The sequence below is a fragment of the Oncorhynchus kisutch genome, linkage group LG9, assembly GCF_002021735.2.
Source record: "Oncorhynchus kisutch isolate 150728-3 linkage group LG9, Okis_V2, whole genome shotgun sequence".
Classification (NCBI taxonomy): domain Eukaryota; kingdom Metazoa; phylum Chordata; class Actinopteri; order Salmoniformes; family Salmonidae; genus Oncorhynchus; species Oncorhynchus kisutch.
In genome coordinates this window covers 6,095,313-6,120,809 of record NC_034182.2, presented here as the reverse complement: position 1 = coordinate 6,120,809, position 25,497 = coordinate 6,095,313, and the positions used below count along the sequence as shown (strand labels likewise).

Here is a 25,497-nt window from a genome sequence, read left to right as displayed (position 1 = left end):
TATATTGAGAGAGACAAACGTTTTGTAGCCTACAAAATAAGATTATGAATATTGAGTTTTACTTACATTTAATCTAGGCTATATATTTTTCTTTCCATTGATTTGTAACAGGTGCAACAGGACATTTGTTTTCCCCTGACTTGGGATGCTCTCCAAGGTGCTGAAACGCACTTTGACAGACTCTACAAAATATGTCCTCACAACCAATTATAGCCTAATAATAATAATAAAACACAATTATTTTGAGAATTGATCTGAAATAACCTTTTAAGCATACATTTATTTGGCAAGTTAATAACACGTTATATTATATATTATTATACAAACACGTGATAGTAAAGAATGGAAAAACAGTCGATCATTTGGATTAATCAGAATTCAGGATATAATCAAACACATTCTCTAACATGCTGGACATACACATTGCATTTCCTTATTGTGTTATATAGGCCTAGCTATTTCTAACATAATGCAAGGATGTATTTTTGTTATTTGAGATTTAACCAATATAGATAGAATACTCAAGTGCGAATTAGATCGTCTTCAAAGCCTGAGCTAATAGTTCTGGAACAGCACTCTTCCAATGTAATCCCTCTCAGCTGGTTACAGAAAATGACATCGGTTAACCTATCAATACTGTAGTGGCGGTGTTGGATTTCTAGAACATACTGAAAAGGGTATGTTAAAATAATACTTCTCCTTGTTGGTGTTAACAAAAATCTAACGAAAAACTCACTCACTTATCGAATAATTCATTTAAAGTTAATACTTGTTTTATGTAACTTCATATTTACAATGAGTGACTAATTTCGATGTGCATTTTCATTGGCTTAGTAGTATGTCTGTGTGATTCATTGAGCGAGTGCTCCTCTAATATTGACGACTAAAATGAAAATGTTCTACTTAAAATGACTAGTGTCTGGGATGCAGTAGGTATTTATGAATAATTGATATAAAGATGAAGCAGAATGCATTAGATGTTATAATGGACAAGCACACAGATTATAAATACAAAGAGTATAATGGAAATCTATAAGATTGATGAAATGCATTGAGATTCTATCATTGCGCACATCAGTATTGAAGGATGTCTCCAAAGTGGTCTCCTTACTCCATCTTCCGCAGGGCATTGCACAAGATCCCAATTTCCCCTAAAATAAAAGCAACATGATAACATTAGGTAGTTCATCTGTGGAAGATTAAGAAACATTACATTCCAGTAGGAGTTGGGCATTCATACCAATATTGTATTGCATTAAACTGTTTTCAATTTGTAAAAGGCAAGACAAAAATAAATCCTAGTGTGGTCTTCTATAGCTCAGTTGGTAGATCATGGTGCTTGCAATGTCAGAGTACTGGGTTTGATTCCCAGGACCACCCTTATGTAAAATGTATGCCTGCATGACTGTAAGCCGCTTTGAATAAAAGTGTACGCTAAATAGCATATACTACACACAGTGTATATAAATGACAATTGGTAGAAAATCTCATTTGAATCCATTTCCAATAGTACTTGATGTTGGTATTTGCATAAGGGGTTATTGAGAAGTTAGTTTTATGAGGACTCCATAGAAATGTCACACACCACTGATGTTGTCAGCCAGGTTTCTCAGCTGCTGGGTGTTATCCAAGACTTCAATGCTTTGGGTGTACGCATTGTAGCGCACTGAGAAAGGCCTGGGGATGGTGTCGGCAAATTTCCTGTGTATAAAAAGTCATAACATAGGACTTTCAATTGAAAATGTGAACGTATATATTGCGATATAAAGATCCAGAGTTCCAAAGCAAATGCAGTGAATGAATGTGACATAATTCAAGTTTCATATTGTGCAGATGTTAAATAATACCTGACTTTCTCTTTGGCGTCATCAAAGCTCTCTGCAACAAAGTAAACGGGTTGGAACTCAGTGATTGGGTACTTCTGGAGGCTGGTCTTTGCAGGGTCAAATGGTTGAATCTTGGGCTTGTCTGTCAAAGAGTACTGTAAAACAATTCAAAACAGTCAAATGTTATTCCAGAGTTTGACTCCAACTCTAATCCCCACTTATGGGAGATGCACCACTGTCATGGGAGATGCACCACTGTCATGAATCAATCTACAATGAGCAGAATCCAGGTTACAAGTCCTCATTTGGTGTTTTGAGGTCATGGACCACTAGCAGTGTGCAATTCCTCAATGACATTCTGTGCGCCTAGGTAGCAGTAAACAGGAAGTGCAGTGTGAATGGCGTCCTGCTGTGATATGACTCAGCTAACTGCTCATCCTCTGATGACAATGTATAATGTGACTTAAGATATTAATTCTGTCTCTGCCCCCTACTTCTCCAGTGAACCACTAACCCACTCCTCACCAGTTTCCGCCAGTGACACATTTAGCCTGAGCCCTGGGTGGACCACTAACAAACAGCTGTATTGCATTAGTGGAAACCAAGATTGGTATCAGGGCAGGTCTGACGGTTTTTACTAGTGGAAGTTACTTTTCGTAGCAGGTTAGGAGAACTTACCTGGCAGGTTTGGAGAATTAGGTTAAGATTAGAACTGTCCCCAACATATCTAGCTACAACCAGGTCTGCCCTGAGAACAGTCTTCAATTTGACTAATGCGATGCTGCTGACTGACAGCCCACTGGGCTACCTCATAGGGATTTGTTTATATTAGAACTGCAGAAAGGAGGCCTGCGCACGTGGGCATAAAAACAGGTCATGAAAGACACCCTCGCAAAAATAGCCACATGGCTAAATGGCAACCAAATCAAATTTTATTTGTCACATACACATGGTTAGCAGATGTTAATGTGAGTGTAGCGAAATGTTTGTGCTTCTAGTTCCAACAATGCAGTAATAACCAACAAGTAATCTAACCTAACAATTTCACAACAACTACCTTATACACACACAAGTGTAAAGGAATGAAGAATATGTACATAAAAATATGAGTGATGGTACAGAATGGCATAGGCAAGATGCAGTAGATGGTGGTATCGGGTACAGTATATACATATGAGATGAGTAATGTAGGGTATATAAACATTATATGAAGTGGCATTGTTTAAAGTGGCTAGTGATACATTTTTCATCAATTTTTACATTATTAAAGTGGCTGGAGTTGAGTCAGTATGTTGGCAGCAGCCACTCAATGTTAGTGGTGGCTGTTTAACAGTCTGATGGCCTTGAGATTGAAGCTGTTTTTCAGTCTCTCGGTCCCTGCTTTGATGCACCTGTACTGACCTCGCCTTCTGGATGATAACGGGGTGAACAGGCAGTGACTCGGGTGGTTGTTGATCCTTATGGCCTTCCTGTGACATTGGGTGGTGTAGGTGTCCTGGAGGGCAGGTAGTTTGCCCCTGGTGATGCGTTGTGCAGACCTCACTACCCTTTGGAGAGCCTTACAGTTGTGGGTGGAGCAGTAGCCGTACCAGGCGGTGATATAGCCCGACAGGATGCTCTCGATTGTGCATCTGTAAAAGTTTGTGTGCTTTTGGTGACAAGCCAAATTTCTTCAGCCTCCTGAGGTTGAAGAGGCATCTCTGCGCCTTCTTCACCACGCTGTCTGTGTGGGTGGACCAATTCAGTTTGTCCGTGATGTGTACGCCAAGGAACTTAACTTACTACCTTCTCCACTACTGTCCCGTCAATGTGGATAGGGGGGTGCTCCCTCTGCTGTTTCCTGAAGTCCACGATCATCTCCTTTGTTTTGTTGACGTTGAGTGTGGGGTTATTTTCCTGACACCACACTCCGAGGGCCCTCACCTCCTCCCTGTAGGCCGTCTCGTCGTTGTTGGTAATCAAGCCTACCACTGTAGTGTCATCTGCTAACTTGATGATTGAGTTGGAGGCGTGCATTGCCACGCAGTTGTGGGTGAACAGGGAGTACAGGAGAGGTCTCAGAACGCACCCTTGTGGGGCCCCAGTGTTGAGGATCAGCGGGGTGGAGATGTTGTTACCTACCCTCACCACCTGGGGGCGGCCCGTCAGGAAGTCCAGTACCCAGTTGCACAGGGCGTGGTCGAGACCCAGGGTCTCGAGCTTGATGACGAGTTTGGAGGGTACTGTGGTTTTAAATGCTGAGCTGTAGTCGATGAACTGCATTCTCACAAAGGTATTCCTCTTGTCCAGATGGGTTAGTGCAGTGTGGTTGCGATTGCGTCATCTGTTGACCTATTGGGGCGGTAAGCAAATTGGAGTGGGTCTAGGGTGTCAGGTAGGGTGGAGGTGATATGGTCCTTGACTAGTCTCTCAAAGCACTTCATGATGACGGAAGTGAGTGCTACGGGGCGGTAGTCGTTTAGCTCAGTTACCTTAGCTTTCTTGGGAACAGGAACAATGGTGGCCCTCTTGAAGCATGTGGGAACAGCAGACTGGGATAAGGACTGATTGGACATGTCCGTACACACCAGCCAGCTGGTCTGCACATGCTCTGAGGACGCTGCTGGGGATGCCGTCTGGGCCTGCAGCCTTGCGAGGGTTAACACGTTTAAATGTTTTACTCACGCCGTCTGCAGTGAAGAAGAGTCCGCAGGTTTTGGTAGTGGGCCGTGTCAGTGGCACTGTATTGTCCTCAAAGCGAGCAAAGAAGTTGTTTAGTCTGTCCTCAAAGCGAGCAAAGTAGTTGTTTAGTCTGTCTGGGAGCAAGACATCCTGGTCCGCGACTGGGCTGGTTTTCGTTTTTGTAATCCGTGATTGACTGTAGACCCTGCCACATATCTCTTGTGTCTGAGCCGTTGAATTGCGACTCTACTTTGTCTCTACTGACGCTTAGCTTGTTTGATTGCCTTGCAGAGGGAATAGCTACACTGTTTGTATTCGGTCATGTTTCCGGTCACCTTGCCCTGATTTAAAAGCAGTGGTTCGCACTTTCAGTTTAGTTCAAATGCTGCCATCAATCCACGGTTTCTGGTTTGGTAATATTTTAATAGTTGCTGTGGGTACGACATCGCCGATGCACTTGCTAATAAACTTGCTCACAGAATCAGCGTATTCATCAATGTTGTTGTTTGACGCAATGCGGAACATATCCCAGTCCACGTGATTGAAGCAATCTTGAAGCATGGAATCAGATTGGCCGGACCAGCGGGAGCTTCCTATTTTAGTTTCTGTCTATAGGCTGGTCTATAGGCTGGTCAGCTTTTCCGAAAGGAGGGCGGGGGAGGGCCTTATATTCGTTGCGGAAGTTAGAATAACAATGATCCAGGGTTTTACCAGCCCTGGTTGCACAATCGATATGCTGATAGAATTTAGGGAGTCTTGTTTTCAGATTAGTCTTGTTCTAATCCCCAGCTACAATGAATGCAGCCTCAGGATATGTGGTTTCCAGTTTACACAGAGTCAAATGAAGTTCGTTCAGGGCCATCGATGTCTGCTTGGGGGGGAATATATGCGGCTGTGATTATAATCGAAGAGAATTCCCTTGGTAGATAATGTGGTCGACATTTGATTGTGAGGAATTCTAAGTCAGGTGAACAGAAGGACTTGAGTTCCTGTATGTTGTTATGATCACACCACGTCTCGTTCTTACCAGAATGCTTGTTTCTGTCAGCGTGATGCATGAAGGAACCAGCTGGCTGTACCGACTCCGATAGCGTGTCTCGAGTGAGCCATGTTTCCGTGAAGCAAAGAACGTTAGTCTCTTATGTCTCTGGAATGCTACCCTTGCTTGGATTTCATCTACCTTGTTGTCAAGAGACTGGACATTGGCCAGTAGTATGCTCGGGAGCAGTGCGCGATGTGCCGGTCTCCGGAGCCTGACCAGAAGACTGCTTTTACGGTGTTGTTGTTTTGGTTCGCCGGCTGGGATCCGATCCATTGTCCTGGGTGGTGGGCAAAACTGAGGATCTGCTTCGGGAAAGTCGTATTCCTAATGGTAATGATGGTGAGTTGACGTTGCTCTTATATCCAATAGTTCCTCCCGACTGTATGTAATAAAACCTAAGATTACCTGGGGTCCCAATGTAAGAAATAACACGTAAAAAAAAAAAAATACCACATAGTTTCCTAGGAACGCGAAGCGAGGCGGCCATCTCTGTCGGCGCCGGAATTGTTCTGTTGTGAAGATGCCCAACATGTGACCACTATGGCTGCTTCTAGCATCTATTTGTCATTGTAAGTCGCTCTGGAAGGTGTAAATACAATGTAAATACCTGCAGCTCTCCAAATGATGAGAGAAGGCCAGCTCCATAGGCCTTGATCTCAGAGCCCTGCTTGCAGAGGCCAAACTCCACTGTGAACCAATAGACCTGTGGACAGGCAGACAAGGGCTCATCACACATTCAATATTGTTTTGCCTTCCTCTGGTATCAGGAGTCGTCTCACAACATCAACTACAGCCGTCTGAGATACTTACAGTAGCAAGCCTCTCAATGTACTCGTCGGGGGCACCCAGGGAAGCCAGACCGATTTCCTGTTCAGAATAGTGTCAAATAAATCATGTTATTGTCCATACAGTTGAAGTCGGAAGTTTACATACACCTTAGCCAAATACATTTTTAAACTTGTTTCACAATTCCTGACATTTAATCAGAGTAAAAATTCCCTGTCTTAGGTCAGTTAGAATCACCACCTTATTATAAGAATGTGAAATGTCAGAATAATAGTAGAAATAGTTATATATTTCAGCTTTTATTTCTTTCATCACATTCCCAGTGTGTCAGAACTTTACATACACTCAATTAGTATTTGGTAGCATTGCCTTTAAATTGTTTAACTTGGGTCAAATGTTTCAGGTAGCCTTCCATAAGCTTCCCACAATAAGTTGGGTGAATTTTGGCCCATTTCTACTGACAGAGCTGGTGTAACTGAGTCAGGTTTGCAGGCCTCCTTGCTCGCACACACTTTTTCAGTTCTACCCACAAATTGTCTATAGGATTGAGGTCAGGGCTTTGATATGGCCACTCCAATAGCTTGACATTGTTGCCCTTAAGCCATTTTGCCACAACTTTGGAAGTATGCTTGGGGTCATTGTCCATTTGGAAGACCCATTTGTGACCAAGCTTTAACTTCTTGACTGATGTCTTGAGATGTTGCTTCAATATATCATGATGCCATCTATTTTGTGAAGTGCACCAGTCCCTCCTGCAGCAAAGCACCCCCACAACATGATGCTGCCACCCCCGTGCTTCACGGTTGGGATGGTGTCCTTCGGCTTGCAAGCCTCCCCCTTTTTCCTTCAAACATAACGATGGTCATTATGGCCAAACAGTTCTATTGTTGTTTCATCAGACCAGATGACATTTCTCCAAAAAGTACGATCTTTGTCCTCATGTGCAGTTGCAAACCGTAGTCTGGCTTTTTTTATGGCGGTTTTGGAGCAGTGGCTTCTTCCTTGCTGAGCAGACTTTCAGGTTATGTCGATATAGGACTCATTTTACTGTGGATAAAGATGCTTTTGCACCTGTTTCCTCCAGCATCTTCACAAGGTCCTTTGCTGTTGTTCTGGGATTGATTTGCACTTTTCGCACACTAAAGTACGTTCATCTCTAGGAGACAGAACGCGTCTCCTTCCTGAGCGGTGTGACAGCTGCGTGGTCCTATGGGGTTTATACTTGCATACTATTGTTTGTACAGATGAACGTGGTACCTTCAGGCGTTTGGAAATTGCTCTCAAGGATGAACCAGAATTGTGGAGGTCCACCATTTTGGAGGTCTTGGCTGATTTCTTTTGATTTTCCCATGATGTCAAGCAAAGAGGCACTGAGTTTGAAGGTAGGCCTTGAAATACATCCACAGGTACACCTCCAATTGACTCAAATTATGTCAATTAGCCTACCAGAAGCTTCTAAAGCCATGACATCATTTTCTGGAATTTTCCAAACTATCTAAAGGCACAGTCATTTTAGTGTATGTAAACTTCTGACCCACTGGAAATGTGATACAGTGAAATAATCTGTCTGTAAACAATTGTTGGAAAAACTACTTGTGTCATGCACAAAGTAGATGTCCTAACAGACTTGCAAAAACTATAGTTTGTTTACAAGAAATGTGTGGAGAGGTTGAAAAACGAGTTTTAATGACTCCAACCTAAGTGTATGTAAACTTCTGACTTCAACTGTATCTGCTTCAGGATATTGTGCTGTAACACCGATGAAAGCGTTCTACAGGAGTAAAACCAATATTAGAGAAAAACTGACACATGCAGTACAGTTGCATGGCATTCTCCTCAATCCTCTTCAACATTATGACTAGCATGACTGTGTTTGAAGCTGATCTTTAAAGTGGTACCCTTTTTCACGCCAACGATAGTTCTCTGAAGTTATGATACCAGCAGGGGTTAAAGAAAGTTCATGTCCTCTTGTGTTCTTTACCTGTGAGAATTGGGCAAAGGTGGGGTCAGCAAACAGAGGAACATGGCCCAGGAGTTCATGGCAGATATCCCTGTGGAGAGATGTAAGTCAATGACTGTAGAACATATTCAACTGGTCCCAAGGTGGGGTGTGATACTTAATATAAAGGTACGGACACAACAGAGGCGTTTGCCGGCCGAAAATACTTAACAGGGTGCCGTAATTTGCAAACCGAGTACCAACCGATTCTATATGTGTGGAAACGGGCGAAAATGACGAAAATCGGACGGCCCATAAAACATACCATGGCAATGTTGTCTTTTTGATGTTTTTTTCCCCTTAAAATGATGAGGGTGACACTTACGGCTCAGGTGTGTACATGGGCTTGGATTGGTGCCGGATGTACTGTGTAGAGTGGAAGACTCGGAAGGCCAGACCAGCCAGGAAATCCCGAGAGGAGAGCAGGCCAGCCACTGGGCGCAGCCGAAAACCTGTGCACGCTAAAACAGAAAGGAGGGGAGGGTACCATGTCAGTGTATGTGGGACGCTGATAGAAGCATAGGAAGTGGGGCACTTGGGCACGATCGGTTGTCTTTACACTGCAGGTAGCGTGAGATGTCCTCCAGCTGGGGGATGTTGTCCTGCCTGTAGCCGCAGTACTGCTCCAGCAGGGGGAACACACGGTTGTGCTCGCGGCAGGCGTGCGTGGGGTACAGAGTCTTCAGCTCATTGAACACTGTGCTCCATGTGGCCTTCTCCTCCGCTGTGTACTCCACCTTGGGAATGACCTGGCCACTGAAACAGAGAGACACACTGTTGTTAAAACACACTTGTGTATACTATGTTATTCTATACACAGACACACAACAGTCCCTATTTGGTGAGGGGGGACGGATGAGGGGGGGGGGGGGATCAGTGAGTGGATTCACTTCATTATTCTACCAAGGTCCCACTGCTATGTAAATGTGAGCTTCCTGTGAGGGCGTTTTCATTGGGGCTGGCGCTCTTTGTAGTTCCTGGGAATAATGAAGTCTCAATTATGCGAACAAAGCTAGAGGCTTCAAATCCACCACTGCCCCCTCTGTAATTTGTCTCCTTTTGTTTGTGGTCATTTTCAATAAAAGGCCAAGCGGGGACTGAAATGAGGCTGGAGGAGAGGGACATAGATCACTTCTAGTAGGTTCTAGAAGCTAGAACCCAAGAGAAAAAGTTCTAGAGCCCAAGAGAAAAAGTATTCTAGTCTGGATGGATGGATAGTTACTGTCTGTAGCTGTAGGCAATGTCGGCAAACTCCTTCCTCCTGATTCTGTACACTGGGTCTGTGAAGCCCTGGAGTGAAAGACAGAAGTAATCAATGTTAGATCTTATTTATGATCACTGCCTGGTCCTGTATATAGTGTGTAAATCCTCAGCTAGGACCACTTGGACTCTTTGACAGTATCATACTCTCCCACTCTGCTGAGAGCCCTGGCTGGAAACACATATTCAAATGAGGCCTTTGTAGAATGTATGCAGCTCATGAGGAATACATTTCACTTTATAGGCGGTGGCAAAAGGGAGCAATTATCTATAATTATAGGGGCTCAATTAAAGCAATGACATCAATTTGGGGCCCTAGAGAGTTTCCATTAGAATAGATAGCAGAGTGGGGACTCATCACGATTTGAGTCTTTCATGAAACACACGTGTGGGTGCACATGCACACACACATGTACATACGTATGTACACGCACACACACAAATCAAATGAAATAGTAATTGTCACACGCTTCGTATAACAAGTGTGACCTAACAGTGAAATGTTAACTTACGGGCCCTTCCCAACAATGCAGACACACAGACAATACAAAGCAGACACCCAGTACACAGTGTGTAGGATGTAAACAGACAGTAATAAATGGTTGATCCTTACAGGGTGATCAGAATCCAGCTCAGATCCGTAGCTCAGAATCTGGTTGGCAAAGCGATCCAAGTCCTGGATGTCATTGGGGAACCATGGAACTGTGGGACGGGGGAATCTCCTCATTACCCAGTTCAGGTGAATGTGACAAATAGATATATACATGGCCAAAACAGACCAGAGTAAAACCAGTCAAAACAATCGTGCATAACTTCTTGAGATGTAGAAAACTACAATTTAGTAATATTTACAATTGTCTGTAGTATATCTGCCTTGTGTTCAATGTCCAGTTCCAAAATGTAAATTGATTGAAACAAGTGAAGCCCAAATGAATATTGATGTGGATGGCTTTGTGGGGGATTTGCCTGCAGGGTGCTTTGTATTGGGATAGAACACTATCCAGTAACCATGTTGACAGTGAACAGAGCACCAGAGGAGGTCACCCATTGGCTCATTTATGACAGTTAGAAGTACTGGACATCAACCATTAATCTAAATCGAGGCCGTGTGGTCCAGCCTGAGGCTAGGGGAACAATGGGATCCCACCAGACTCCTCTCAAAACAGCCTGTCTCCATCTCAGACCATAAATATCTTGAATATCCTCCAATCACACATTAACCTGTCGCCCTGTCCAGTAGACCATAGGGCTAGGCAGAGGGGGCTTGGTGGTGGCCCTGTCTATCTGTCCGGGATGAGCGATGACCCTGTTCGGGTTTCCCTCCTCTGGGTCTGTGATAGAGGCAGTCTGTTCTGTGACAGTCGGTGACACTGGGCTCCTCTGTTTGCAGCCAGGCCAGTTGGTACCCAGTAACTAAACTAATGTCATTGTGGAAACAACTAATAAAGGAGGCTGGATGTGAGGGACAGGCCATCCGTCTCCGCGGTGACGCTCATCACCTCATTAGACAGTCTGGCTGGTGGCCTGCTAAAGCGCCACCCAAAGTTCAGATCATGTGACACACACACACAGGCTTTGTCTACTTCCCCCTTCTCCCTCCTAGACACAAATATATCATCATATAATTATTGTTAAGTAGACTTAAAATAATGATTTAATAGTCATGATTTGAATCAGTCATGGTTTTCAAAACTTTCAGTCATGGTTTCTAATACGTTATATGCATATCTAGATTGATTATTCATTGATCATATCTTTCTATATACATACACTCATACACACCAGGATTAGGATGAATTCCATTTCAACTCTAGTCAATTCAAAAAGTAATTCTGTATTCCAATTCCAAATATTCCTAAATAAAAAGCGTTGCCGAGAGTTGGAATTAACCCCAATCCTGATACACACACCTGTGTCCTTCTGTTTGTTGCGTGAGAGCTCGTGCACGTGGCCACTGATCTCGGTGCGCAGGCCGTCGATGACCTCATCCAGGGACTTGGAGTAGCTGGTGTCCACGCTGATGAAGAACTCAAACTCCTGGTTGTTCAGTCGCGACGGGCGAGACTCGATGTGCATCAGGTTGATGCCCTTCTCCTGTTGAGTCAGAGACAGAGGAGAAGCCATGTAGCTCTGTAAATCCTGTGTGACAGCTGGGTGGTTCAAACCTGCTATTAGATCTTGTAAATCACTTTATTTCTTTGGTCATTTTGTTTTGTATATTTACTTTAAAAGCATTATTGTATTATTGACAATAAAAGTTAGGTTACATCTTTGAAAAACGAGTTTAAAAACCTGTGATTCAACTCATGACGATCCAGCACTGGAAATACTTTGTGTGGACTTAGCATACCCCTAGAGGGCGCCAAGTGCACATCCAAACAGTGGTCATTTGACAGGCTTTGTGGAGTCGACCATGCCCTTAGGACAGAACAGTACACCACTAAACAATCACCCAGATAATTAACTGTGGGCTGGATGTTATAGAACCGACTAGAGCCAGGACGTGAGCTGTGGTAGCATTGAAAGGGCTTGCACAACAACCATATGAATCTGCTGTTGTTTCAACATCCAACAGCATTTAGTTACAAAACAACGCTCCAAAATATGCCCCCCCGCCCAGTTAATGTGGACCCAGGGCCTCTATGGGTCGTTTGGGTAGATTTGTGTACTTCCTAGGGATGTCGCTATGCTCCTGGTGACTTTTGAAGTGGAATGAATGTCTACCACAAGGCCTGGTGTGAGTGACATTAATCCTTCCAGTGCCCTGGCTGGGCTAAGGCCTTGGTCCGGTCATGACAAGCTTACTGATGCTAGGAATTAACTCCTCGCATCCAACCCACATCACATGGGCTGGCGTTTCAGAGCGATAAACAGGGAGTTAGTGAGATGTAGCTGGGGACTGGAACTGCATAGGAGGACTTCTTGACTCCAAATGAATACTGTAAATGTACATAGGTATGAATGATGCTGGTTATGCAGCTGGTAATATGGATATATGGAGCCAATGTAAACGTTTCCTTTGCATTCGGTCCGTCCTACTTGAGCTGTCATTTTCAGGTTCTCACATTCAAATTATGATGGTTTCTACTTGGATGCCTTCGATGTTTCACTCCACATACATAAAGCCATATGGGAACATTGTATTCCAAAACCATGCATATGTTCCTGTCTTCCCACTGATGACTGAGAGGGGCTCTACGGGGGGGGGGGGGGGGCAGCTGATGTTGATGGTTGTCAGGGTAACGTGGCCTGTTTTTATAGAAAAGGAGGGTGTGGGTGCTGGAAAGTGATTGGACTACAATTTGGTCTGATGGTGGGGAGGTTTTGGGTTTTACAGGGAGATGGGGGCAGAGTAGGGGGTGGGTCTGGGGAATGAGAGCTCATAGGTGCAGAGGAGCTTCTCATGTTTACATTTGGAGCACAGCACGTGGAAGATACTTATTGATCTCACACATCTCCACAAACACACATTAACACTCACACATTTTTTTTTATCTGTAGGGGAGAGTGGGGTAAGTTGAGCTGTTATTTACATTCAGCATCACAACATCAAGGGAAATATAGTATTATTTCTAACAAAGATATCTACATATATTTCAGGATGGTGTGTGTCCCTGGAAATAATCAGAATTCATAATAGTTTTGAAAACGGCTTCCCCCCCCCAAAAAAATTGGTCTCTTGTCACAACTTGGGAATGGAAGGTCAAAGTTTAATTCATGGAATGGGGATGTGGTATATAGTATATTTAAATGTATGCCTACTTTCAGATATAGATATCTCTGTACTAAATCACTAAGCCTTCCATTTTGTGACCAGTTGTCTGGGACAGGGATGTTGTTTCGATGTACCAATTCGTAGGCAAGTTATTTTGAGGCGATTAGGCCCATGGGGGGGGGGGGGGGGGGGGGGGAAGCTGATGTTGATGGTTGTCAGGGTAACATGGCCTGTTTTTATAGAAAAGGAGGGTGTGGATGCTGGAAAGTGATTGGACTACAATTTGGTCTGATGGTGGGGAGGTTTTGGGTTTTACAGGGAGATGGGGGCAGAGTAGGGGGTGGGTCTGGGGAATGAGAGCTCATAGGTGCAGAGGAGCTTCTCATGTTTACATTTGGAGCACAGCACGTGGAAGATACTTATTGATCTCACACATCTCCACAAACACACATTAAGATTTTTTTTTTTATCTGTAGGGGAGAGTGGGGTAAGTTGAGCTGTTATTTACATTCAGCATCACAACATCAAGGGAAATATAGTATTCTTTCTAACAAAGATATCTACATATATTTCAGGATGGTGTGTGTCCCTGGAAATAATCAGAATTCATAATAGTTTTGAAAACGGCTTGCCCCCCCCAAAAAATTGGTCTCTTGTCACAACTTACCCTGGCCTGGGTAGGTTGAAAATAGGGACGGGGTGAGTGGGTGATGGGAATGGAAGGTCAAAGTTTAATTAATGGAATGGGGATGTGGTATATTGTATATTTAAATGTATGCCTACTTTCAGATATAGATATCTCTGTACTAAATCACTAACCCTTCCATTTCGTGACCAGTTGTCTGGGACAGGGATGTTGTTTCGATGTACCAATTCGTAGGCAAGTTATTTTGAGGCGATTAGGCCCATGAAACTGGTCTGCGAAATTCTTGATATGTTTATCAAGCTCCATGTCAATCAGATAAGACCTCCTGTGCCTCTGCAACTCTCTCATAGCCTCTCTTTCACAAGGAACATGTTAGTTTTCTTTTTTTGTCAATGTACCTCTTCAGTGTCATTCAGTCAATTTTTTTCCCATCCATTGCTGCTGATCGAATGGACTTCTTCCCCTCTCTCACTCCGTTGGCTGCTCTCTCAATAACCTCAAGGGGGCTAGACCCCTGATTGCTTTACATTTGTATACACGGGACATGAGGATGTCTGTTCTGTAACAATACAAATGCTATATCTTGAGTTCATATGCATGACCTATTGCAGGCGTATTATGCATACAACTGACCAACTTGAATCATTTGTATGGAGAATGGTAACCATTGGCTCTACTTATCCTAATGTCCATTTTCTCAACTTACTCCAAGGCAAACATTTTGTCTATATTAGCCAACATAGCTACAAGGATGAACTTTCAAGCTAGGTTTAGAACCTCATGTGAAGTTTATAGAGACCCCAACTGATGTATAAAACCATCTACTTTGGTTTCGATTCAAGCATCATGAAACACTAAATTAGCACACTCATTTATTTTCTCTTTTTTGGACCTAACTTACCACTTTTTCCATGTGGTTTCTTCCTTCCCAAGACTCCATGAAATGATGACCTCTTCCTAAATATTTGGTCAGATGATTAATTGTGTGTATGGTTTCTTAGAAACAAGGGGTGGCTCAACTAATCCTTTGACACAACTTACCCCGCTCTCCCCTACAAGTGAGGCACAAGACAATCCAATTCTGTTTTGACCACTAGGACATTAAACTTTGATAGCACTTCATCGTCGAAGGTGAAACAATGGATGTGCTGCCCAACAGCCCCGACTGCGTGCTACGAAGTACACAGTCGTTTAAGTCAACACAAAATAAATAAAAAACAATGCACCTTGGTACAGGGTCAACTGTTGCTGGTGGCAACAACACAACATGGTTAAATGAACACAGTAGCCATAACTGGTGACCATATTGGGGTCGGATGGGTGTCTTCCAGTCTGTTTGACTATTTGACTATTTCAAAAACAGAAACCTCAGCCTGCATCGTGGATCAAAGAGCGGCCTGGAACGATTGTGTCCACAGCTGCTCCCATAGATATCTAAGATAAAGATGTCATCACACTAACAGTTACCATAGAGCCGTAAATCTACACTGGGCAACCAGCACATTGGACAAAGACGTCAGATCAACAACCACATTTTGGTTAATATTTGATTGAGTTGTCAACAAACTCAAAATATTTCAAATAGACCAAACCTTGAACCCTGGTTGAAAGGTCTTGGGTTAAAGTGACACAACAATGTTCAACATGTATGTGTTAAGACAGCTACAGCATCATCCATGATGATGCAATGGTATCATTTTGATTCCGAAATAACAAGGAAACAATGTTGACAAACACTTTTTGGCTAGTTAAATGTTCATGTAAATTCTGCCCCAGGGAAATGTCCAGTATTCATACTTCATGGGGGTGCAGTAGTTACCGTACAGTGCATTTACTGGAGCATTATTTTCCATGACCTTGGCCTCTGTCGCAGGAGCCTGCATAGAGATTTAACAAACTGGTCTATATGTATGAGAGAGCCTGTTTCAATCGGACACAGAGCTGTGCACATTAAAATACAGCAGGCCCTAGGGTAGGATATACTCCTACTGGGGGGAACTATGTACTGTATTCAGCCAGACACGGGTCCTTTACTGAGGCAGGTACCCGGATGCAGGAGGATGGTCAGTAACCTCGAACATCTGGAGCTAACTGGAAACATGCTGTCTGATGAAGCGCGTTTGGTTGCGTACCTTGTAAATTCTTACATGGGAGGAGAGAAGGGAAACGAGGGAAGGTCTGGCTAACTCAGTGTGAAGCCCTGGCTGTCTCTTTAAATTGGTCCCCTGGACTGACAAATGGCAGCTAGTAAACTTCTGTCTGATCTTTTAGTCTCTCTGATTTTAATGGGCATGATCGTTACCTCCCTAAAGTTGCTAGTGATAAATGGTCCCGTGGAGCTCATTGGTAGAGCATGGTGCTTGCAACATCAGGGTTGTGGGTTGGATTCCCACAGGAAACCAATATGAAAGCATGTATGAAAATGTATTCCCTCGCTACTGTAAAAGGCTCTGGATTAGAGTGTCTACTGAATGACTCCAATGTAAACAAAATAACTGTCCTCCTGAAGGAGTGACAAAGCCGTTTTCCTGGTCCAGAACACAGCTGTGAAGTTGACTCTCTGAAGATACTGTGGATTTGTCTTTTTCCATCTGTTTTATTCATATTTGGTACGCATGGTATGACATGGATAAAAACACCTGATCGTTTGCTTATAGCCTGTTGTTGTGCTTGTACTGAACAACAGCCTCGTACTCACCTCTCTTTCTCACCTACAGAAACTATTTCAACATCTAGCTTTTAAAGTTAAAAACAGATTAAATACATAATAATAAAGCTATTTCAGCTTTTACAGCTTTTACAGCTATTTCAGTTTTTACAGCTATTTCAGCTTTTACAGCTTTTACAGCTATTTCAGCTTTTACAGCTATTTCAGCTTTTACAGCTATTTCAGCTTTTACAGCTATTTCAGCTTTTACAGCTATTTCAGCTTTTACAGCTTTTTCAGCTTTTACAGCTTTTTCAGCTTTTACAGCCTTTTCAGCTTTTACAGCCTTTTCAGCTTTTACAGTTATTTCAGCTTTTACAGCTATTTCAGCTTTTACAGCTATTTCAGCTTTTACAGCTATTTCAGCATTTACAGCCTTTTCAGCTTTTACAGCTATTACAGCTTTTGCAGCTTTCACAGCTATTACTGCTTTTACAGCTATTACAGCTTTCACAGCTATTTCAGCTACTACTGCTTTCAGCTTTAAATTTTTTTCTTTTTTTTAGCTTTCCAGGTTTTTTACTTCTTACTTGTCCTTGACCTATGACTCATTGGACCCATGACTCATTGGACAAACACATCAGAGCATTTCAGAATAAAGATTGAACATTACTTTGCGTGTGTGTGACTACAGTACATTACTGCACATGTAAGATTGTTTGTTTATACTGTGTACATTCATGTTCATGGTTATGTTGAGTTGTACCTCAAACAGCCTGAGGGCTTTGGCCAGCGCCCCAACCTCCTCCTTCAGGGAGAAGAAGCAGGACAGCACCCCTGCCTTGGCACTGGTCTCTTCCTCCAGGTACATGGAGCCTTTCCTCTGCAACAAGACAAGACTCACAGCAATTTGACTTATGACCCCCAGGGCTGGACCTTACCACTGCACACATTCCAGGGGGCAACCTTCTGTAGCGTGGTGACCCTCAACTACACGGCTATTTCTCTTCCTTTATGCCCTCTCACTCTTTCGCTCTCTGATTAGCCGAACCGCAAACACGTCGCCCACTCCCTAATGACTGAGCCTCCACAATCTGACACACAAACCTGATTGGAATCCAGGTAGATTGGGGCGGCAGGGTAGCCTAGTGGTTAGAGCGTTGGACTAGTAATCGAAAGGTTGCAAGTTCGAATCCCCGAGCTGACAAGGTACAAATCTGTTGTTCTGCCCCTGAACAGGCAGTTAACCCACTGTTCCTAGGCCGTCATTGAAAATAAGAATTTGTTCTTAACTGACTTGCCTAGTAAAATTAAAAATTTTAAAAAGATCACACAGTTGAACAAATATGCATTATATCATTAGGATTGTGTTAATTTAATCCATGAATGAAAGTATCACTCACAATGAAAAATCATGTTTGGTGTTTGTGTGTGGGCTGTGGTTATAGAACCCAGGTTATTTTGCGTATTCTAAAAGACTTACCTCTTAAAGCGCAAAGCTTTCACACCTTTCCCCTCTGACCTTTTGTAGTAATGACCCCTGACACCATCTCATCCAAATGGCCTATTTATCTCTACTCAGCACAAATACCTCGACGTCCACAATTCCTTGAACTTCGCTGTTTATTGGGATTCTATCCATTTAGAATCTCCACAGTCTGTTATTGTGATGAATTAATAAACACTAAACGTTTTATCATTACCTCTCAAGCAGAAGCTGGTGTTAAACTGTGCACCCCTTTTCTAGATCAGATTAAAAACATCAATACATATATTTATCACACACATTCCTGCATGGATTCATAGTCACTGACCTTTTAACATGATTCACAATGACTATGAGATGTTTACAATAGTCTAGTCTGTGTTGCCATTCCGCCGACTAGAAAATTCCATCCACAGTGAACAACATACAGTAGCTGGACAATGAACAACATAGCTGCCATTCTAATAGCCGTTTCACCAAATGACACTGTGACTTCATACAATAGCACGTTTTTAAGGGGGTTTGTCCAATGCCAAATATACCTGTTCCCTTCCCTATCTCGTGGCATGGAATTTACTGCACAATAATAATGATGTGGCTATATTATATGAATAGAATCATAAAACCATCAGTTATCCTCATTCTAGTATTATAAGTCAATAAGTGTATAAATGTATATTACTCATTCAACATTATAACATATTGTCATCACCATTATATTATTAGTGAAAAACAAGTTCATAAATGTATGTTGTTAAACATTTAATATGATTGTTTACACTAGATTTGATGTTTAATATTGCTTACCTCTTTGCCGTTGTCCGGTGTGGGATAGTCCCCGTTAATATTTTTGTATGCCTTGTCCATCCTCCAGTCTTCTCGTTGCGCAGGTATGAAACTACTGATGCTGAATGTGTGTGCTTTGGTCGAATTTGTTTGAGCAGCTCAAGTTCAACTTCAGCCATTCATGTTGTCCCACCTGACACCACACCCCCTTATGGTTTGTATCCCTGTCACGCGAATGAGTATAGCCCTATGGAGCCATGACGTTATGAAACTGCTATATTGGCACATTTTGTTCTTTGCTATATTGGCACACCTGGTTCTTATTGTCTAGCGCTGGGGTAGAGGTGGCTGGGGTAGAGGTGGCTGGGGTAGAGGTGGCTGGGGTAGAGGTGGCTGTTCAGACTCAACGTTTTGTAACCATAACCATAACCAAGCCTCCACCCACAGGACTTCCCTGTGATGTAACAGATGAATATGACTTAGGTATATTGATGAAGAGGATGGTCAATGCATTCCTATACTGTGACGCATGCTCATAATGAGACATTAGACCACTATAATGACCCTAAAATCAATAAAGTTGTGTAGCTGCTACTCATATAAGTAGCAGCTACACATATAAGGCTCATATAAGGCTACGTTATGACAGTAAACGATGCAACTTGTATCGATCAAAAGTTTGTTGCAGTTCTTTAGGTATTTTGTGTTATGAATGTGTTGGGGTCGGTTTTGCTTGCTTGGCCCCTCTTACCAGCATCCAGTGGTGTGATGGTGCTCCTAAAAGCCACAAGGTGGCGCCAAACAACCGGTTAAAACAGGTTGTAGCTGATGTTCAATACAGCGCCACTTCAGCGGCCTGCCTACATGACGTCCCTCTCCATAAAAACAAACGGAGAGTTGTAAATTACTTTTCAAAATAAAAACTGTTTGATCCTGAGTGTCTTATAGGACTAAGCCATGTAGGAATACTGTATTTTTTTGTGTCACGTGCCAGGGCAACATACCTGTCAACTGGTGAATAAGCAGTAAGTATTTTACATTTCACATGACTCTAAATTAAAATGTTAAAACAGCTATTTAAATAAATTGTCTTACAGCTCCATCCTTTCTGCTGGTGTTCAACGAACACAGTACGGCAATAGGCCTAGACATGTAGGCCTATCAATAATGTACCCAGAATTCTCCTCTACAACAACAATGAAGGTGGGCCTATCAATAATATACCCAGAATTCTCCTCTACAACAATGAAGGTGGGCCTATCAATAATATACCCAGAATTCTCCTCTACAACATTGAAGATAGGCCTATCAATAATATACCCAGAATTCTCCTCTACAACAATGAAGATAGGCCTATCAATAATATACCCAGAATTCTCCTCTACAACATTGAAGATAGGCCTATCAATAATATACCCAGAATTCTCCTCTACAACAATGAAGATAGGCCTATCAATAATATACCCAGAATTCTCCTCTACAACAATGAAGGTAGGCCTATCAATAATATACCCAGAATTCTCCTCTACAACAATGAAGGTAGGCCTATCAATAATATACCCAGAATTATCCTCTACAACAATGAAGGTAGGCCTATCAATAATATACCCAGAATTATCCTCTACAACAATGAAGGTAGGTCTATCAATAATATACCCAGAATTATCTACAACAAAGAAGGTATGCCTATCAATAATATACCCAGAATTCTCTACAACAAAGAAGGTAGGCCTATCTACCTCTCCTTGTTAAAAGAGACCACAAACAAGCATTTGATAGAATAGGCCTACTCCTCACAATTCAACAATGTGGTATTAACAATGAGAACACACCCAACCCACTCATGGTCATTATGGATAGTGACACGATGATAAATGTATGCAAGGAGAGGGTCTGACCTCTACTTGACCTCCTGTATAAGAGCATTCATTTCTTCAGACTGCACATATGTCATCTCACTGTATATCAGTGACTACACACTTGTCTCCTATACCAATGACTGCTGTTGGATTCCATTGCATAGCTGCACAGATAGTCAATGCTGTAATAATGGTGTCATTAAACCTCATTAATGTGCCTGTCCACTTCCTCAATGTGTTCATCTCACTGTACATCAGATCGGGGACTCACTGCGTCATTAACGGTGATGGAGACAATTGCTCGTTCTTCATGTGAAGTGGCCAAGTGTGTGCGGACAACGGCCTGTTCCATAGAGCCTCAGTCCTCTTCTCTCTGTCTCACACAGAGCATCTGTTCTCACTAAGTACTCCTTGGGTCAAATGTGTTCTGGGGCATTTTGTCATTTGGGTGCTTCATGTGAAAAATAGTGAGGAATGAACATTTAGCCTGTCTCAGGACCCATTCCCTGAATGTTTCCCACATGTATTCCAGCTGTTGTGAGTTTCTTAGACCTTTTGTGAGTCATTAACTGCCCTATCATTATGCAACACAGACCTCGGATTCAATTATGTTGTTGTGGTGTTCGTCTGAATAACTGCAGAGTCCGTGTGATTGTAGAGACTAGACTAGGAAGCTTGGTTGGGACAAGACAGATGACAGGGGGGGGGGCATTATAGAGTTGTGAGGCTTAATTGTGTCTTCATGAGAGATGTCGTTGATTTATGGCCTGATTGACGGCAGTCCTGTGAATCGGGCCCACATGTGCACTGTCTCCCAGCCGCAGCCCAGTGTCCACAGGGGTGCTGAAGAATCTACTCTGGGTTTCCACTGGCATTGTGCAAAACTCTTTTTGAACTGAGTGAGAGAGAGGGAGAGAGATTGAAGGGGGGAGGGGGGGATAAAGAATTAAACTTTGAGGCTTTCAGCAGGGCTGTTGTAAAGAGAGTGAAAGGGGAATGGGGGCCGTGTGGCCAGCCACATGGGCTGTTCTCACTCGGATAATGGAGCTCTTTCTGTGGCACTTAACCCCCTCGCCGCACGCTGGGAACAGGCAGCCGTGCGCCCACCGCGTCTCAACAGACACGCTCAGACACGCTCACCCGCTGCATAATTGAATTTTACACCCAGGAAAGTCACCCCCGGCCACCTCCCTGCTACACGTGGCCCTGACAGCAACTCTCCCAGGATCACAGCACATCTCACCCAGGCCAGCACAGAGAGGACGCAGGCCCAATGTCGGTAGGCCCATTGGGAGAATAAAAAATAAAAAAATTATTTCACCTTTATTTAACCAGGTAGGCTAGTTGAGAACAAGTTCTCATTTGCAACTGCGACCTGGCCAAGATAAAGCATAGCAGTGTGAGCAGACAACAAAGAGTTGGTGAGAATGGTGGATAGAGAGTAATAACTACTCCATGTGATGGGAGACCGTGGTCTACTTTACTGTAGAATCTGGGTTGAAGTGTCTGGTGGACTTATGCAGGTTTTTCTGGACACCATTCAGTTGTCTCTCTGACTTCATATAATATCTGATTCTAAAATGTCAGTTGTAGGGGTAGTGCAGTGTTTGTATTAGGAAACTGCCATGATACCATCGAAAGTTGTTGGGAGTCACAGGAAGAGAGGCAGATATAATCTCAAAAGTGTAGATTTTATTTAGACTGAAAGAGGAAGTCTGTCTGTCACCAGTCCAAGTAGAACTGACCTCAAATAGAACTGGCCTAACTGATGAGATACGTTTTAGCCTTAGGGTTTGTTTCCACAACATAAAAGGGTACTGGTGGAGAGGGGTTTGGTTATGTCTCTAACCTGGCAGTTGGTGACCCAAGGGTGTGTGTGTGTGTGAGTGAGGGGGGGGGGGGGGGTTAAACGATGAGGTAAAGAGAGTGAGTTAAACCGACCCCTCAGTCCATTAAAGGCCCCTGGGTGTGGAGGCTGGCTGACGAGCTCGTCTTTAGGAGGGACACGGGCGGCTGAGCAGGCCCTATCTCTCTGCTCCGGCTCTCTGCCCTCTTGACCAAACACAATAGGTGTTTCCTCCCCACGACTTGGTCACTTTCACCTGTCACTCAGACTTTCTCCTGTCCCCCAGGGCTGTGTTCCTCTCTCTCTCTGTGGGTCTGAGGAGAACAGCTCCAGGTGAGCGTCCATGTGTGGCAGGCTGCTCCTCCTCAGCAGTGAGTGTGTGCACTGTGAAGCCAGACCCCCCTCTCTCACTTCCCCCAGACCCTTTGTTCTACACAACTCTCAGTATCACCACCCATCCTATCTCTACCTTTATATACATAGTATTATTTACAGAATCATCCCTCCAATCTGAGCTCCATGAAGTCACCAGAGACATGAAAGTATAATGGTCACCCATGTTTGTTTGCCTCGAAGTTTGTCTGTCTGAGTGGGTGAACGACCCAGCCAGGAGACTGAGTTTCTTTGGTTCGTTCATTGTTCATCATCTGCTAAATAGCATGTTATTTCATTCCAAGTTAATGAGAGAACCTATTAATGTAACTTAATTTGTGGTATCTTACCAGTGAAGCTGATGGGGTGACAGAGTCCAACTTAAAGCCCAGTGTTGTTTGCTCCTGTGTTCATTGACAGTTTCAATACTTCCTGTCTCCAGCCGCTGGCTGATGCATTCATCAGGTCCATTGTGAACTCCCACACACGCCTTTCAAGCAGCGCTGAGGCCTGTGTTTACATGGTGGTGATCATAGGCAGACTGCACAGCGTTTGTACCTGTGTGCCTTAATTAGATCCCTGTGATGGACCGACATCCTCCTGCTCTCTGTCACACAATATACCAGTCTCACTGTGCTGCCCACACAGACAGGACATCACTTCACAGCAGCTAATCAGCCACTACAGTCATGTTCACTACATTGGTCAGCTTTCCTGGCTGTTGCATGACGTCAATGAAAGCCTTAAAATGAGCTCCACACAAACCTAGGCGAGTTTATATTTTGGCATTAGCATTCCACAAGAATAGCTCAGAGGTTATTTATAGGGCCAAGAGTTTTTCCTGACCACATGATCTGCCCAGGAACACTTTTCGACCTGTATTCAACATTGTGATGTGCTGACATACAGTTTCCTCCACCAGAGGACACCATTCTCTGAGTAACCCTTCCTCTGGTCTCCCCAGGCAACCTCCTCCTCTTCGCCTGTCGCTGTGGCCCCTCCCTTCAAAGGCATAACCTCTCCTAATCCCCCTCCCCCGGTTTCCGTGGAGACGGCCCAGACGAGCAGGTGACGCATTGACAGGGAGCAGATGGTTGCCCGTGGAGGTAAGCATGGCTGAACAATGCCCCCATATTCATCATACAGCCCCTCTCTCTCAACTTCACTCTCTGTATTCTCAACCACACACACACACACACACACACACACACACACACACACACACACACACACACACACACACACACACACACACACACACACACACACACACACACACACACACACACACGCACATCAGCATAAACTCTATAACTCCCCTCTTGAAAAGCTGATTTTTACACAGCTGCATGTACACACAGGCACACACACATACACAAACAGTAACAATTATTAAACCTTTCAAAGAATGTTGGTTTCTTGGCCCAGGGGACATTCTGATGGACTAGTCCTGGACAGTATTTTTAGAGGACTGAAGGGTAGATAGGGATTGTGATGGACAGTAGAATATTACAGTATTGTTGTGGGGGCTACAATACATTGAGGGATTGACATGAGGTTGGGGTATACTGAAGTTTTGGAAGAGGGCCGGTAGCACAGTTAGATAAACAACGGGACCTCCTTGCCCTGGCCTCTGCGCGTGCCTGTCTCCTTGCAGGTGTTTGTGGGGCCCTCGGCGCAGTAACTCACTTCTCTAACGAAGCTCATTCGTTACTCTCCGTCTCCCCTGGCGATAAAGTACAGACATCCCTCTCCCTTCCTCTCTTTCTTTCGTCCAACTCCAGAATAATCCAGCAACAATACAGGGGCTTGAAGGTGGTGTGCAGCGATTCGCCGGAGGCCTGGAGGGGGGGGGGGGGGGGGCTTTATGGAGATCAGCTAATGCATGTAGAACGCTGGCGAAGAAAGTGTGCGCCTGTACAATGGAGTCCTCTTTAGAGGCTTCAGAGCGCTCTGCTTAACCCACCACACCTGGAGCTCAAAACAGGGTGCGAGAGTAACCCAGCACACCCCACTTCACCCCCACCTCGCTCCACCTCAGCCCACCCCAGCACACCCCACTTCACCCCCACCTCGCTCCACCTCAGCCACCACCACACCTCCAGCACCTATCTATACAGTCTGAGGAGCTGGGCTCGGGGTGGAGGAGGGGGGGGCTGCCTGCATTCAGGGCCTGACTATGATAAAGACGCACAGTGAGGAGCCATTGAAGAGCCCTGTGCCTAAAATGGAGTCACTAATAGGTGCCTATTCAGCAAGGAAAGGGTTTTCTGAAAGAAAAAAAGTTTTTGGGGGAAGCAACAATCACTATGCCCTGCTACCTTGTATATGTCAAATTTATACAGTCCCCAGCCTACCCCCTTTTTGCTATTTAAGAGAATCACCATTGAAGAGATTCCATGTATAATTTGGAGTCTCCTTTTCTTACTTGGAAATGAATTGAATAGTCTGTTTCTAAAGTGAGTCCAATCGAGTGGCATGGTTCTCCAAAGAGAGACACGCTCTCTCTCTCTTCTCTTTTCTCTCTTTTTATCTCCCTCTCTCCCTGATTGTTACCCCCATACAC

General features: G+C 43.8%; 1 protein-coding gene across 1 annotated transcript; it reads right to left on the bottom strand.

Moving 5' to 3' along the window:
- Nucleotides 1-260: 260 nt before the first annotated feature.
- On the bottom strand, nucleotides 261-19,090 carry LOC109896653 (phenylalanine-4-hydroxylase-like). Its single transcript, XM_031831649.1, has 13 exons — nucleotides 18,876-19,090; nucleotides 17,349-17,465; nucleotides 11,485-11,668; nucleotides 10,188-10,276; nucleotides 9,537-9,604; nucleotides 8,874-9,070; nucleotides 8,640-8,775; nucleotides 8,297-8,366; nucleotides 6,340-6,396; nucleotides 6,137-6,232; nucleotides 1,848-1,981; nucleotides 1,586-1,701; nucleotides 261-1,151 (listed from the first exon to the last, which is right to left on the bottom strand). Exons 1-13 carry the CDS (start codon nucleotides 18,933-18,935, stop codon nucleotides 1,108-1,110), a joined length of 1,368 nt encoding a protein of 455 aa, XP_031687509.1. The 5' UTR covers nucleotides 18,936-19,090; the 3' UTR covers nucleotides 261-1,107.
- Between the last annotated feature and the right edge of the window lie 6,407 nt (nucleotides 19,091-25,497).